Source organism: Paroedura picta, chromosome 13, assembly GCF_049243985.1.
Source record: "Paroedura picta isolate Pp20150507F chromosome 13, Ppicta_v3.0, whole genome shotgun sequence".
Classification (NCBI taxonomy): domain Eukaryota; kingdom Metazoa; phylum Chordata; class Lepidosauria; order Squamata; family Gekkonidae; genus Paroedura; species Paroedura picta.
In genome coordinates this window covers 22,813,784-22,830,485 of record NC_135381.1, presented here as the reverse complement: position 1 = coordinate 22,830,485, position 16,702 = coordinate 22,813,784, and the positions used below count along the sequence as shown (strand labels likewise).

At 42.9% G+C, this 16,702-nt stretch overlaps 1 protein-coding gene across 7 annotated transcripts in view; it reads left to right on the top strand.

Moving 5' to 3' along the window:
• Positions 1 to 16,702, top strand: part of ATP11C (ATPase phospholipid transporting 11C (ATP11C blood group)) — an 86,374-nt gene that overhangs the window by 28,891 nt on the left and 40,781 nt on the right. For all 7 annotated transcript variants that reach the window (XM_077308273.1, XM_077308271.1, XM_077308270.1 and 4 more), the window contains 8 exons: positions 4,680 to 4,783; positions 7,095 to 7,145; positions 8,893 to 8,957; positions 9,872 to 9,953; positions 11,285 to 11,435; positions 11,603 to 11,800; positions 14,566 to 14,706; positions 16,376 to 16,536. In XM_077308273.1, coding sequence (XP_077164388.1) covers positions 4,680 to 4,783; positions 7,095 to 7,145; positions 8,893 to 8,957; positions 9,872 to 9,953; positions 11,285 to 11,435; positions 11,603 to 11,800; positions 14,566 to 14,706; positions 16,376 to 16,536 — 953 coding nt within the window. The remainder of the gene's footprint in view (positions 1 to 4,679; positions 4,784 to 7,094; positions 7,146 to 8,892; positions 8,958 to 9,871; positions 9,954 to 11,284; positions 11,436 to 11,602; positions 11,801 to 14,565; positions 14,707 to 16,375; positions 16,537 to 16,702) is intronic.

Here is a 16,702-nt window from a genome sequence, read left to right as displayed (position 1 = left end):
CACAGGGTATCCATTGTGAGAGAAAGGGTGACCTCTGGGTAAACTCATGCCAAAGAAGGACCATTTCCACAGAAGGCATTTTCCTCAGTTCACCCTTTGCTTGTTTGTGGGGTTTATTCAGTCTTCCTCATGATGTTGCCTCCCTCCTGTGGCTTTTCTGGGGCTGGCGCAACTCTTTGCTAACTTTAAATCATTATAAGTTGTGCTGGATTTTTTAAATATTGCTTGATTTTTTAAAAAATCAGTTATTTAAGATCTAGTGTTTTTTTTAAATTAAAAAGTTATTTTTCCATGTTTGGGGGGTTCTTACACTAGAGTGTAAGAATAAGGTGCTGAAAGGTGATTGGTGGCTGACGCCACGTCACAGTAATTGACAAGCTAAAACCGGGGGCGGGGGGGGGGGAGTGGATTGTCCTGTCTTCTGCTCAGCCACATGACTTGTCAGGAAGCAAAAATCCGGGACAAGGCAGTTGACAAACATGGGAGAAGACTTCTGGCTGGAAATGAGCAACCATGTGCTAGCCAAGCACAGATTTCAAAACAGGAGGTGGCGCGCCTTAGATGCCTCCATGAGGAAATGGTCAAGGTTGTCCTGCTGAATGTGGTTCTGTAGCAGACTGTGGCCATACTCGTATCCTTGGGGATAGTGCTTCTTTGTTGTTCTTCCTGCATTTGTTGGTGGCTTTTAAAGCAGGTGGCCATGAATTGGGCTTCAAATAGAGTGGGACTATCACTGCCAATTTGGCACAGCTTTATTGTAGTTTAATCTCCAGGGAATGTTTACTGAGGATATTGTTAACTTTTTGACTTCACAATAAGAAAGTTATACATGGGCTGCTGTGATACGTTTACGCCATGCTTTGTAATAGTTTTTATACTGTAAACATCCTTGTATTTCACTTGTCCTCTAGAGAGCATTATGCTTTGTGAACACCAATTTGCTTGTGATCCCTGGCCCCAAGAACGTGTGCCTGTTCTCTACCAGAGCAGAACTTTTCTGCCCTGCCAGCTAAATTCTGGACCCCAATGGTGCTGTTGAAGTTCTGCAGGGCCTGTAAGATGGCACTGTTCCACTAGGCCTATGGTTGAGACCAGAGCAGTTTGAAGTTTTATGAGCCTTTTCCCAATCTCCTCTTTCTTGGCTCCCCCTACTTGTTTACTTATCTGATGTCATCTCCAGTCTGGGTAGCTGGTGGAGGGAGCAGAGAGGAGGGTGGGGATAGGTTTTAAATTGTATTTTAGTATTCTATTTTATTGGGTTTTGTTGTTGTTGTTGGAATATATTTTATTGTATGTGGTTGTATTGTTGTGGGAAGGGAACTAGAGAAAGTAATAATAATAACAACAACAATAATAATAAAGGTGGAGAGTAAATATTTCATAATAATGTGCGGTTCCTTACTAGCCTTTGATAGTTCTATGAAAAGTAATTGGGGGAATTAGCAGAAATGACCCTGTCAACAAAAGTGCGTCTAGTCAAGGCTATGGTCTTTCCAGTTGCAATGCATGGCTGTGGAAGTTGGACCATACGGAAAGCCGAACGTCAAAGAATTGAGGCTTTTGAACTCTGGGGCTGGAGAAGACTCTTGCGAGTCCCTTGGAATGCAAGTCAAACAAACCGGTCAGTCCTAGAGGAGATCAGCCCTGACTGCTCCTTAGAAGACCAAATCCTGAAGATGAAACTCAAATACTTTGGCCACCTCATGAGAAGGGAGGACTCCCTGGAGAAGAGCCTTTGAAGGCAAAAGAAGAAGGGGACGACCGAGAATGAGGTGGCTGGATGGAGTCACTGAAGCAGTTGGTGCGAACTTAAATGGATTCTGGGAAATGGTAGAGGACAGGAAGGCCTGGAGGATCTTTGTCCATGGGGTCAGGATGGGTCGGACATGACTTCGCACCTAACAACAACAATTGGGGGAAAGAGTGACAAAATTACAGAGAATTGACACTGAGACATTTGTTGGGATGTTTATCAGTTGACAAGATGTGATGGCTAGAGGGTGTCAGCTTGGGACTAGAGAAGACCGATGTTCAGATACCTGCTTGCTGAGTGTCTGTGGGCTAGTGTCTCTCTTCTTGGCAGGTTAACTCAACTCATTGGGTTGTTGTGAAGATAGAATGGAGGAAGGGAGACCCATGTATGATGTGAGCTTGGAGGAAAGGCATGATAAAAAGAATGTAATCAGTATTTGGAAACAAGCCTTGTTTATACTGGTTCGGACTTCCAAGCATGACCTTAGACATCCTGTTTTACAGGAACAGGATGTATTGGAGAAGGTATGCATAAATGTTGAGTCCTTTTTTATTAGCCTACCAGTTACTTTAACTGCATTTAAGGACCTGGAGTTCTACTGTCAAGTTGCAAGATGTTGGTAATTCAAATGCCATTAATCATCTCCCACCGTTGATCCAATAGAGCTGTTTCTCACCCAGCTTGAAATGAGGGAAATTTAGAGATAATGAGCTCAGGAAGCATTTGGGCAGGTTTTGTTTATGAAGATTGATTATGGCAACATATCTTGGAGACAGAAGTGATTTACAACCCCCAGGACGTTTCTAGAAATAGAACCTTTTAAACTTGTTGGTTTTAGATTCTTTGGCAGCTTTAGAATTAATTAAAAGAAGAATCTAATCTGCATAGCCAAGAGATAGAGATTTTTCTGTCAGCACTCAGTGCTGTCACCTGATTACCACAAACAGATCCGGGCCCAGCTGCTTGGAAACCAGAATGCCTGCTGCCACATATGCAGTTCTTCGTGTGAAGCTGTATTAAGTTAGTCCACTAAGTCTGTTCTACTTCACTGGGGAAAGTCATCCATAGATGGTTACATCACACCTTTGCTTACTCTGGTAGGGCTATTCAAAGTCAAATTAATTGGATGTCCTTACTGGGTGACCAGGAGCTGGCCTTCCAGTTTTAGATAGCCCTCTGCTCAGGTGGGTGGATTCTCTCAACCACAAGGAATCCAAGACACTGCAGAGAGGATTTCCTACCTTTGCATTTTAGAACAGCATGGAAGGAAGATCTGGGGCATTCTGAAGCACACCACCATGATTATTCCAACCCTTAGCTTGACTTGATGGCCTTGGCGGACATGCTCATGTTATGGTTTCATGACCCGATGTTGAGGGAGGATGCCATGACCCATTATTGGCTGTCAGATCTCCTGTACACATTTCCTCCAATTCCACTCATCAGCTACTTGGTCAGCAAGATCCATTTAGAGCAGGCAGACAGCATTCTAGCTGTCCTGGCCTCATCACCCATAGTTCTTGGGCCTCAGTCAGTTGGCATCTGAGGAGCCTTGGCACTAGCTGTCTGTCCGGATCTTCTATATCCATCTGGAAGCAGGGTAGCTTCAACTGATGGCATAGAAATTTGAAAGGGCCAACCTAGGGAGGTGAGGATTCTCCAGGGAGATCATGGAAGTCATACTCTGGTCTTGCAAGCTGGCAACAAACAGATCTACATTCATACCTGGCAAACCTTTTCGGAAGTTGGCTAAGACACATAAAGACCCATTATGCACGGGCCAGAACGCCCGTGCTGGCGGCAGCAGGGCTTCGGGGAAAATCCCCGATAATGTTCTTCACCGCCACCAGCGTGGGTGTGTCCCGGCCCAGGGCTATGGAACGCCCGCGTTAAGCAAACGCTGAACTTCCGCAGCTTCTTGGTTATGCCGAGCGGTGGATGGGGATGGGGTGAGCCAGTGCTCTGCAGAATTGACAGCGCTGGGCCTTTCAGCCCGCCTGGCCCTGACCCTACGCAATAGCACAGCAACAGCATGGAGTAGCTCCTGTGCATAAAGGGTAAAAGTGAATCTACTTGAGCCCAAAGACACAGAAGTCATTCAGTTCCTCCTTGATGTATGGAAGAGGGCTTACCTTACAAGCAAATGAACAAATATTCTGCAGACTCCAGTATTATGTTCCATCTCAGCATATATATTTGTTTTGAACATAGAAAAAATTCTGTAGTAAACAAAAGAGCGTGTTATTTGGACAGAAACAGTTTCACACAGTAACTGTAGGACTAACAGCATATCTAATTACATTTTATAGTGCTTAAAATGTAATTAGATATGCTGCTTATAGTATTTTAACATATTAACACAGCATATTAACTTTGGACAAAATTAATCCCATTTAAGCAATGAATATAGCCATGAAAATATTGGATATGTCTTCACTAGATACAGGAATTACCATTATCTAGTACTTAGATAGTCTTAATATACATATTTTGAGTAATAGCACGTCTTAAAAAGACAATTAACCCTTTTTAAAATAAAACAAATGTGTTTAAGTTTTTTTCAGTGTTCCATAAAACGTTTAGGTTTTCTGTTGGGAAATGCCCACCCCCCTTCTTATCACCATTTCTTCTGGTTGAGTGACAGACCATGTCCTCATAGCTTGAGGGTTCTAGCAGGATCATTAGATTCTTGTAGGATTTAATTCACACTATGTCACGTTCTCTTATTTTTAGCATCAGCCTATACAAGTGTAAACATTCTCGCACATCAGCTGTAAAATGAAAGTTTTCATGGTTGCCTGATGGTTGTCTAACCAGTGTTTCTGTAATTTTGAATTCATAGCTTGCTAAAAATTGTACAAAAAACATCTGAACTCCTCAAAAGACTGTTTGTTACTTATTGGTTTGTACTATTGCCTCCATGTAGACTCACTACACTGTGCAGGATACTGCCAAACTCTCTACATGCCAAACCATAGATTGCCTTATTGCCACAATTGAATGTGAACAGCCTCAGCCAGACCTCTACAAGTAAGTCTTGGGATGAGCTTCTTTCTTGCTGACTTGGATCACTTATCCTACATTGACCCTAGCAAAGGTTTTACACCTGAACTGGGCTGTAGGATGTTGTGTTGTGTCTGTGTGGATCATCTTGAAGTGATTTTGTCTTCTGATTGAAAGTGAGTACTTGGCAGGGTGTGTCGGAACAGGTGGCAACTGGATTTCTGCCCAGTTCTGAAGTATCAGCCACACAGATAATGCCTGAATCCTTTTCAGACTAGGGTCACTCTCATCAAGAGGATATGTTGTTAAATGTTCCCATCCCTGGGACATGTTCCCATCCCTGGCAGCTTGAATCAGCTTGTATTGGAAGACAGCTGTGCTTTGGTACATTCTGAAGTTGAACCAGGATCCAGTAAGTGTTGAAAAGATGGTGGGTTGACTTACTGATAGGTGAGAGCATTGTGCAAATCTGCACTGACCCCCCCCCCCAAAAAAAAACCCTTATTGGTATTAATTCAGCAGGATATTTTTTTCTGTTTTTCCAACTATTCAAAATGGCCAGTCCATTTTTTTTAGGACTATTGGATAGGTGCAGTTAGAGTGCATGTAAAATGCTCTCCGTCCCTTTAAATGTCTTTGGAGTGAACTCATGCCACTGCTGTAGCTCACAAATAGCATTTAAATTTTAAGGAGACCGGGCTTTCTTTAAAGTTTAAATGCCTCCTCCTCTCTGTTGGAAACAATGGAGGATGGGGACACCTTCTTTGAGGGCACATAGAATTGGACCCTTAGTCCAAACTTTTGAAACTTGAGGGGTTTTTTTTGGAAGTGAGGCATCAGCAACTATGGTGCAAATTTAGTGCCTCTACCTGAAACCCCCCCCCCTTCTCTTGGTTCCAGAAATCTTGGATCAATTCTCCTTTATAGCCAACTAGCTTCAAAGCCTGTTCCTAAGAACGGGCCTTGAAAGAGTCCCTTCCCCTGGCCCCCGTCCAGGCAGCTAAGGTGGCTTTGGGCCACAGCTCACAGCCAGGTCAAGTGGGGCGGGCTGGGGATGGCCAGCTTGTTAGCAGGCCTGTGACAGAGCTCCTAAGGAGGCAGTCAGCAGGCTGAGAGACCCTCGTTAGCAAGGCCAGCCTAACAGGCCAAGAGGCCCTCATTAGCAGGCCCTGCTTAGCAGGCCAAGAGGCCCTCGTTAGCAGGCTCTCCACCATGATCCTTTGCCCAGGAGTCTCTCCCCTTACCTGCTGCTGGCTCCAGGCACTGAGGCGTCTGAGAGCAAAGAGGCTAGAGTCCAGGGATGGAGGGCAGGAGCTGCAGGGGCAGGGCCTATCAGGGTGCAGCCAGTTTTGCTGGCTACACCCTGATTGGCCCTATTCCAATTTGGACAGGCAGACACGTTTCACCCCCAGGCTTTTTCACAAATATATAGAGGATCCATGGATAAGGATTTCTAGGCTGCCCATCTCTAGCAAGAGTCTCATGGTGGCTCACAACATTTAAATTTTCATGCATAAAACTATGTACATATTAAACAGTCCATTCAAATGAAGACAAAACAAAACGAAACAATAACAGGCTCTGTGGCTAAGACCCTAGGGACGGATGGGATTTGAGAATATTGGAAAATATCAATACGTTTCAGATTCAATATATCCGAACTTGAAAAATACTGTTATTTTTGTACACCCTTATTACTGACAGGTGACTGTAGAATTAAAAACACATATGATCCTTAAGCTTCATTAATACAAGCATAGAATCCAAATCATTAGATGTAATAGTTCTACTCTGTTCCATACTAGTCTGATCGCTTGCACTACTGTCTCCATTTCCACGCACCATAAGATGTCGACAATTTGGAATGGATTCAAATGAGGGTTTCATTTCATGGTCAGGAATGATCTGAAAAATGGGTACCATTAGGAAAGTTTGATGTGACTAGAAGAAAAAATTGAGGGGTGTGGGTCATCATTGCTTTCTTCAAATACTTGGGAGTCTGTTATATAGATGGGGGCAACAACATAGATTCATGTGTTGAACTGTTGGCTGAACTAGATGGCCAGTACAGCCCCATCTTAAAATCTGTGGAGTACATTCCCCACATATTCAGCCCTTTGTACGCCTGTCCTGGATCAACGTCTGCCACTTTTGTGACATGAGGAGATGCTGTTTTTATACTAAAGTTGCCTGTTGGCAGATGTCTTTCTGGATTATACCTGTTAAATATAAAAGTTGCTCTTATCTCTGTTCTTAGTATTCACTGACTCATTTATTTGTTGTCTTCTGTTTATTGTACTTGCAAATAACATAGAACAATTGTCCTCTTGTGTTGCAGGTTTGTTGGAAGAATTAACATCTACAAGGACAACCAAGAACCTGTAGCTAGGTTGGTCAGCTGTTTGTTGTTGATTGTCCATGGGTCTGTGCTTCTTATGACAGAAAGAATACTGCTGACATCAATTGGCCTGATCACTTATAATTTTGTTTAATACAGTCACTTCACAGCTCAGAGATAATATAGATCCATCATCCCTTAAGATTTGTTTGTTTGTTTGTTTGTTTGCTTGTTTATTTATTTATTTAGATTTTTCATTACATCATAACAACCAAGTAACAATTTATAACACAACATAAATAACAACACTGGAGAGATGGCTCCAAATCAGCAATAAACAGAACAGCAATTAGCAGACACCTCTGGGTGTTTGCTCTCAAAATCTATAATCTGTGGTAGACTGCCTCTTGACAAGGAAGCTCCATTAAGCCATCACGGCTCCTGGAGAGTAATACAGCTATCCTCCACAAATGTTCCCTTCTTTGTATCTTACTGTTCTTCTGACTCAGAGGTCTTGAACAGATGACAATACTGTAATGTTGTGTGCATGTCCGTTATTGCTGCTGGTACAGGTTATTAAAAGAAACTTTTTTTAGCCATCATTCTGTATGATTAGGCTTGTCCTGCCCTCCAGTTTGGTGTTGAATGAATTGAGAGAGAGCTTCACTGCTGCCTACTTTGGACCTCTCTAAATTATCTGTAATAACATTGTGGAAGTTCCCATCACCAATAGTGAACATGTGGGACACAACTGCAACTTGGTGCCCAGGGGGTTTATCAAGCCCTGATTTAGAAGACATAGCATCTGTTCTGAAATGCCTTCTGTGCCTGATAAGGTGCTCCCACACTCAGTGTAAGGTACATCTCCCTTTATGAAGGTACTTAGACTCATTACGGGCATAGACCAGCATAAGACGATGTAATACATCTATTCAAACCAGAATTTAAAACATCCTAAAATACAGTAATACAAAATAAAACATGCAGTAAGAGTGTATATAAACACAGCTGTCCAGTTCACTTGGTACAGACTGTTCTATTGCGAATGTTCATTGCTACTGCACAGAACCTGGCAACACTACAGGTTGTGTCATTATTTGTATCTGTAAGCAGCAAAGAAATGTAAAATTGTCCTGAATGCCCTGGAAATCTGCCTAACAGTGGTAGAATTAGACTAGTTCTGATATTATAGTATTGACATTGATTTATTTCACGTATACCCCATGTTTTCTCCCAGCAGTGGCCCAAAGCTGCTGACATCATTTTTCTCTTATCAGTTTTATCTTCACAACAGCCCTGTTAGGTAGGCTAGGCTGAGAAAGTGTGACTGGCCCAAGTTCACCCAGCAAGCCTGGGCCTCTGTCAGATCCTAGACCAAAACTCAAAACCACTACACCATGCTAGCCATCTGCCATCTGAGCTCCTCAGCTTAGTTGGGTTTCTTACAGTGCCCTTTTGTATATATCCATGTGCCTTTCCTCTGCAGACCTGCTAGAAGTAATCCAGAGGGCACCATCACATCCTGTCTTTAGGTGCCACGTGCATGGCCTGTTTATTTCAAAGGGTTTTCAGTTCAAGCATCCTTACAAGTGCATCATGAATTTTCATAAGATCAAAAGAACTCTCTGTGTATTTGGACTCATCGGGGTTTTTTTTTTTTTTTTAGTAATTTGACATTGGATGTTTTTGGCAGGACATAAATATAACAATAAAATATAGTATTCGTGCTTCTCCATCTTAATAAATATTCAGAACGGTTCTCCATCTTAAACGTTGTACTCTTCTATTCTTGTTGTAGGGCACTGGGCCCCGACAACCTCTTGCTGAAGGGAGCAACATTAAAAATTACCCACAAAATCTATGGTAAGCAGTTTTCTTCCAGTCATTGTTAAAACCTGACATCTCAAATGCGTGTGTTGTTCCTTTTTCTTCTGCAGAATTAGGAAATCCCCTATCTCTTTCTTTGCCCAGCTGTACTTTCGCAAGCCTTGCAATCTCTTCCACTTTCACATTTCCATTACCACAAACTGTACTACAGTAAAAGCTTTGATCATCCAGAACTCTCAATAAACCAGCCTTTCCAAAAGGCAAGATCCTCTCTCTTAAGCAACCAACCCCTGTGTCTTCAAGTGTGAGGCCACTCCACTCTCACCTCTTCAGCTGGGCATTGCTCGGCTTCTGACAGCTGGTGCTGCCAGCTGTTGTGCTCAATGTCAACTTCCCCTTCAGTTTGCCTTGAACTGTCAGGAGCTAGTTCTGCTGGAGGGCTGCTGGGCAATTGGTTAGGTGGCTTGCTAGTCTGCTGGCTGCATAGGATCATTCCATGACGGGGGTGGGGGTGGGGTGGAGGGTCCCATTTGACATGGAGGTTGTTTCCATAATATTCAAAATGAAGCTTGGTTGTTGCTGATTTCTCTGGGTAGGGAAGGGGGCTGAACATTAAGATTGAGTAATGCAACTTAACTGGAAATCCAGTTCCTAGTGAGAATTGAAAAACACTCTCTCTCTCTCGCTGTATTATTGGACCTGAAACTGAGGACAAGGCCAATATGTCACAGCTGCATCACTGATAAAAGTTGTGCATTCATGAAACTGTCATTGCATATAAAATGTCACATGCTAAGCTTTTTTCTAGCTTTTTCAGTATATTCAAACACAATACTTTTTGAACAGAGGCTGTTGCCACATGTGGCTTCCAGCTTACTAAACTGACTTGCTAGAAAGGATCTGTTAGGCTTCGGCTTACGTGCCACTTAAAAATAGCATTTATTCTCTAGGTGTTGCTGTCTATACTGGGATGGAAACAAAAATGGCTTTGAATTACCAGGGGAAATCTCAGAAACGCTCTGCAGTGGAAAAGTAAGTAAGTCAGGCTTTTTCTTACTTGTCATTGTTTTGATTCTGGTCTTTATTTTGGCATTGTGAGTTTCTTTCATGGGCCTTCACAACAGCCTTGGCAAAATAGGCTCATCCTTATCCATGGTTACATCTATATATTTGTGAAACAGCCTAGGGGGTGGAACGTGTCCAGCTGCCCAAGTTGGAATAGTGCCAATCAGCTGGCTGCATCCTGATAGGGCCAATCAGCTGGCTGCATCCTGATTGGCCCTGCCCCTGCAGCTCCCGCCCTCCATCTCTGGACTCTAGCCTCTTTGCTTTCAGTGCCTGGAGCCAGCAGCAGATAAGGGGAGAGGGCCCTGGGCAAAGGGTCGTGGTGGAGGGCCTGCTAACGAGGGCCTCACAGCCTGCTAGGCTGGGCCTGCTAACGGCCTCACGGCCTGCTGACTGCCTTCTAAGGAGCTCTGTCCCGGGCCTGCTAATGAGCTGGCCAGCCTCCACCCGCCCCACTTGATCTGGCTGCAAGCTATGGCCCAAAGCCACCTTATACTGCCTGGCTGGGGGCCAGGGGAAGGGGCCCTTTCAAGGCCCGTTCTTGGGAACGGGTTTTGAAGCTAATATTTGATGAGGGGAAAACAGCTGCAGTCAATGCTGTGTCTATTGGATGAAACTAAACGGAGAGGGCGGAGAACTGGGAAGTCCAGTTCTGGGAAGAGTTCTCTTTCCAGTTCTCTCCCAGCCCTGCAATGTTGATGTTATAATAGCCTCTTATTTTACAGGGCTGTTGTAAGGGTCATTGAGAAATGTAAGGTGATCTGAATAGTTAAAGTAGTACATAAACACTGCTGTTTATCTGCTTTGCAAGGATGTTTTCTATTTAAAAGTTTTTTTTCAATTTAGTGGGTGCGGAGTATACTTGGAAAAGGTCACCAATCAAATATAGAACCGTGGATTCCTCAATGTGAACTCAGAAGAAAAAAGGAAATCACGAGGCACAGTGATATAGTAGTCTTCTCTATGTTTATAGATGAAAAGGTTATAACATAAAGTCTAAATGGTCAAACATATGATCAAACATAAAGAGTCAACCAAAACGGGATCCTAGGTTAAGTGACCCGCTTTCTGTTTTATCTTCATCAGTGGTTGCTCTTCCAATATACTGTCACAGTAGTAGTCGTAGTATCACATTGGCAAAATGCTCATAATCGTCTGGGGATTTCAAACAGGTCTACACCTGTTTCATATTTTGCACTTCCTTATCAGTGAAACATTTTTCCCCCTTCCGGCTTAAGTACTGTTTGGTCTTACTAACTTTTTTTTCTTATTTGCTTTTGAACTCTCCAACTTTCCAGATCAATCAACGTTTTCTTAATTGTCTATTTATTCATTCTTGTGGGGAAGGCCCTGGTGTGTACTACTATGAAGTACTTCTGGATAAGTGATCGTTCTGTTGATGAACCTTGGTACAACCAAAAGACCCAAAGAGAGAGAGAGACTTTCAAGGTAGAAGGATTCACATTCTTTATGCAGTTATTTATATTTTGTTCTTTAAAAAAAAGTTGCATGTTTACAACAGAATTAGTATATAAATGAGAATAACATCATGGTAAAATTAATACTTTTGAGAGGCCTTTTTGTAAGCTATCTCACTGCCATTCTTCTCTTTCCAGCTATTAAGAATGTTCACAGATTTCCTGTCCTTCATGGTCTTGTTCAATTTCATTATCCCCGTCTCTATGTATGTGACAGTGGAAATGCAGAAATTCTTGGGTTCTTTCTTCATTTCTTGGGACAACGAGATGTATGATGAGACAATCGATGAAGGGGCCTTGGTGAATACCTCTGACCTTAATGAGGAGCTTGGTCAGGTCAGAAACTTCTCACGTATTCCTTTTTTTCTTAGTCCTTCATTAGAGGCTGGTGAACCATTGCAGGCAGAACGTGTGGAACTCCCATTTCAAAATCCCAGTGCCTAACAAACATGATCTTAAAAGCATACAGTGTAGGATCTGAATGCTATTAAGGAGTTTTCATGCAATTCAAGGCCAGCAAATAGAAAAAAATCCACTTGCCAGCAAGTAGAAAAATCTCTAATCCAGACATGGAGAGTTAGCATCTCCTATTGATATTCAGGCAGGTAAATATGTTTAATTGTTTAGATGTTTAGATACGAATTGCAAACAAGGGTTTCTGTAGGAAAAGTGAAAAAAATTAATTTGCAAGGTGGCAGGGTTCTAAGGTGGTCACCAGATTACATACAAAGAGGATCTTTGGCTCAGTGATAGAGCTAAAATTCTTTTCTACTCCATCTTATTAAGGAACTTTTTCTCTGAAATGTCTCATGGTCTGATTCTACATCAGGATTGGAGAGAGGACTGCTCCTTGTGGGACTCTGCATGTAAATTGGTGGTGGCTTGAAGATCTCTCTCCTATTGCTATCCTTTGTCTTCTGGGACATTTACTAAATTAATAAATGATAGAGCATTTGCTTTGCATGTTAAAGGTCCCTGGTTCAGTTCCTGGCATTTCCAGTGAAAAGGATCATGTGGTAGGTGGTGTGAAGGACTTTTGTTTGAAACACTGGAGAAATGCTGTCAGTCAGAGTAGACAGTACTGAGCTTGACAGACCAATATGAGACAGTTTCACAAGTAAATATGGAGATGAAATACTGAAGTAAACACTACAGTTCATTGGTATGAATGCAAAAACACCAATTAAGTAAAACTCAGGTCCATCTAATAATGCTTCAGTTCAGTCTTCATGGATTAAAAATGATGTTTGTAACAAGACATTGGTTTAATTAAACAGTTGGATTCAGCTGTGGAAGTGGATAATCATATGTACTGGTTTACATAATACAATTGTTCTTCAGGTGAATGTCCTACTATGCCTTGGATGTTTCTACAACAATTGAGGGTTTTTTGTATCTCTATCGGTGTACCTTTGAGCATCTGCCCGTTTGCTGAGAAGTGCATTAGGGCTTGTTCATTTGTACTCTCTTTTGAGAGCCAGCCTGGCGTAGTGGTTAAGAGCATGGATTTCTTAATCTGGCATGGCGGGTTTGATTCCTCGCCCCTTCTCCACATGCAGCTAGCTGGGTGGCCTTGGGCTCGCCACAGCACTGATAAAGTTGTTCTGACTGAGCAGTAATATCAGGTCTCTATCAGCCTCACCTCCCTCACAGGGTGTCTGTTGTGGGGAGAGGAAAGGGAAGGAGATTAGAAGCCGCTTTGAGACTCCTTTGGTTAGAGAAAAGCAGCATATGAGAACCAACTCTTCTTCTTAATGAGAATGATGCAACTAGAGATGTGCATTAAGCTATAAAATAAAAGGATGTATCACTTGGCTATAAGACAGAAGGGTAGAACTGGATCTCTGCATTCCTGACAGCAGTGCAGCTTGAAAAGAGGAATTAGCTACCCAGCATTACAGGAGTTGATTTATCTAGGTTCTCATGTTCTGTTCAACACACTTCTTCAACTATTTAAATATACATAAGTGCTGAAGATTGATCCCTCGTTCCCCTGAGTGCTTATGCTGTGATTATCTCTCACTAAGCAGCGTTTGCATGCTTGTTACTATGCATGGAAGTGTCATGCTTTGAAACCATCAACCTTATCCTGTTCACATAAGCTTTAATTTAAAAATTATTTTCTGCAAAGGTTGTCTTGAAAGTGTTAGCTTCTTGAAAGCTGCCTGTCTTTCCTAAGAATATATACTTGGTTGACTTGGGGTTGACTTGTCTTTGCAGTAGCATGTGCGAAAAGGATCTAGGAGTCTTAATAGAACATAAAGTAAAGGTAAAGTATCCCCTGTGCAAGCTCCGAGTCATGTCTGACCCTTGGGGTGACGCCCTCTAGCGTTTTCATGGCAGACTCAATACGGGGTGGTTTGCCAGTGCCTTCCCCAGTCATTACCATTTACCCCCCAGCAAGCTGGATACTCATTTTACTGATCTCGGAAGGATGGAAAGCTGAGTCAACCTTGAGCCGGCTGCTGGGATTGAACTCCCAGCCTCATGGGCAGAACTTTCAGACTGCATGTCTGCTGCCTTTCCACTCTGCGCCACAAGAGGCTCATAATAATAGACCATACATTTATTATTTAATTCAAAAGAAATTCTGTTTGGAAGAAGTTCCTGACAGCGATTCTTCAGTGGAACAAGCTACCTTGGGAGGTAGTGGGTTCTCCATCTTTGGAGATTTTTCAACAGAGGCTGGATAGCCATCTGACAGAGAGTCTGATTCTGTGAAGGCTCAAGGAAGTGGCAGATTAGAGTGGATGAGCGATAGGCTTGTGAGTGTCCTGCATAATGCAGGGGGTTGGACTAGATGACCCATGAGGTCCCTTCCATGATTCTATGATTCACTATCGCTGTCCATCTACCTGAGTGCCCAAGGCTATTTCTGTTCTATAACTAGAAATGAAAGCACATTAGAATGGATCCAAGCAATCCCCTTCATCCAGGAGTCCCTGAAATTGCCCAGCCACTTAAAAGCCATATGTCCAGTCACCAAATTGAGGGATAAAGGGGAACGTTCTTCTCTTTAGTGCATTTATAAGAGATAAATAATGGATAAGAAATCAATCTCATTCTGTTTAAACAATTTGGTATACCCCCTTCTTTTTTAGATTGAATATGTGTTCTCTGATAAAACCGGGACGCTGACAGAAAACACCATGGAGTTCATTGAGTGCAGCATTGATGGATACAAGTATAGTGGTTCCATGTCAGAGGTTGATGGGCTCAGCTATTATGAGAAAGCAGAGAAGGTAATATTACTCCTGGATTGATTGCTTTTATAAAGTCAATACATGATTACATGAATTGACTTTAAATCTTGAGCAGGGATAGGCAAGCCTATTGAATAGTGGCATGCCAGGCCATTCCGCATAGTGGTTGTCTGCTCCAGCAACTGAGGCAGTCATAGTAGCATATGACTGAGGCACACCCTTAAACCATTGGCTGCACCATTGGGGTTTGGATTGCTCTCAGTTTGCCTCGCCAGATATATGCTTCCTCTTTCCCTTCCTCTCTTTATTTGGCTGCAAACGAACATCTTCACACACAAATTTATTTTTGCACTTCAGCCCAAGATGTTCCCTATCCTTTCTCTAGGACATGAAAAAGCTGAGAGAACATTAGAATTTGAAACACTTCAGCAGTCCAAAAAAAGAATGTCTTCTGGCACAGAAAGCCAGACTGATGTAATAATATCAGGGATGGGCACAATCTGGTTCGCGCCCTTAAATCCATCATGATTTTGGTCAGTTCATTCCCCCCAAAACCCAGGTTCCTGCGAACATTTCCTGTATCTTTTGTCCAATTCAGTTCAGAGTTTGGGTAGTTTAAACCCTTTGTTTAGCTTCCACCCCCCTTCCAAATGGTGGGAAGTGAACTGTAGTTTTTAAATAGCTGGCAGCCATTTTGGTGCTCTATTTCACTTCCCCCTACTTTTAGGAAGGGGAAAGAAAAATGGATCAGTCCAAACCCAGCAAAAATGTTTGGGGGCTTCTGGGTTGTTTGGGTTTGGGGGTTTGGTTTGGGAACACTCCAAAGTGAAGCAGAATTTTCCAGTTTTATGCCATCCCTAGTTAGTATGTTAGATTAAGAGTTGGGAGTTCCGGCTTCAAATCATAAACTTCCATGAAACTTGCGGAATGATTTTTCTCAGCCACTCACTCAGAACCTAAATTAGCTCACAGAATTGTTGTCAAATGGGTGAGCAAGAAGTGTGAGCTCTTTGAAGGAAGGCTAGGATAAAAATGTACTGGACAGATGTATACTCTAGAGTAGCAGTCCCCAACCTTCTTGTGGTCGGGGACCGCCTCCGGGGGTGGGGGAGAGCCGGCGGCCCGGCCGCTGCAGCTGCGCGTAAATGCGCATGCGCCACCAGGTGGCGCTAACGTGCATGCGCAGAGTTGCCGCGGATGCGAGTTTTTGCCACCAGGTGATACTAATGCGCATTCCGGGGGCTACGCCTGGCTCTTTCCCCCCCTCTCGCTGCAGGGGGGAGGCAAGCGCGGCCGCTGGCGGCCCGGTAGTGGGCTGCGGACCGGGGATTGAGGACCCCTGCTCTAGAGTAACTATTAACTATCCAATTTTTTTAGTGTAGATATGGGTACCAAGTTACAAACCCACTAATCATTTTCAGTGGGCTGAAAGTGATCGTATGTGTTCATTCACTCCTCCTATTTGCATACCATCCTTTCTCTGAGGGACTCAAAAGTTATATATTCAGATGTTGAGAATCTCACTTTGCCACTCATAGCAACTCTGTGAGGAGGAGATTAATAGGCTGCATGTTTTTGACTGGCAATTCCACAAGCACGGGAGCCGTTGTATTTGCCTGAATCTCTTGCTATCATCATTGTAGTTCCTGAAGCAAGAAGGTCCTCCTTGTTCCAAGCCTCCTTTCCCATTTTAATTCTCCTTTCTCAGAGTCGAGAAGAGCTATTCCTGCGTGCTTTGTGTCTCTGCCACACTGTTCAGATTCAGCACAGAGATAAAGTTGACTCAGGAAAATCTCATCTGGAGGCCTCATCTCCGAGCTATGTCTCCTCTTCACCGGATGAAATAGCTTTGCTGACAGGAGCTAAAAAGTAAGGACAGTTTCCAGAAGTTGTATTGGGTGCATATAAAGGTTAGGAACCTTAACAGATGAATGTACTAAATATTAATATGCAAATATTTATTCCATTCGTGTGCACATTTAAAAAATTTAAAAATATAAACATTAGTTTCCCACTATTGTGCAAATCCAGAGCA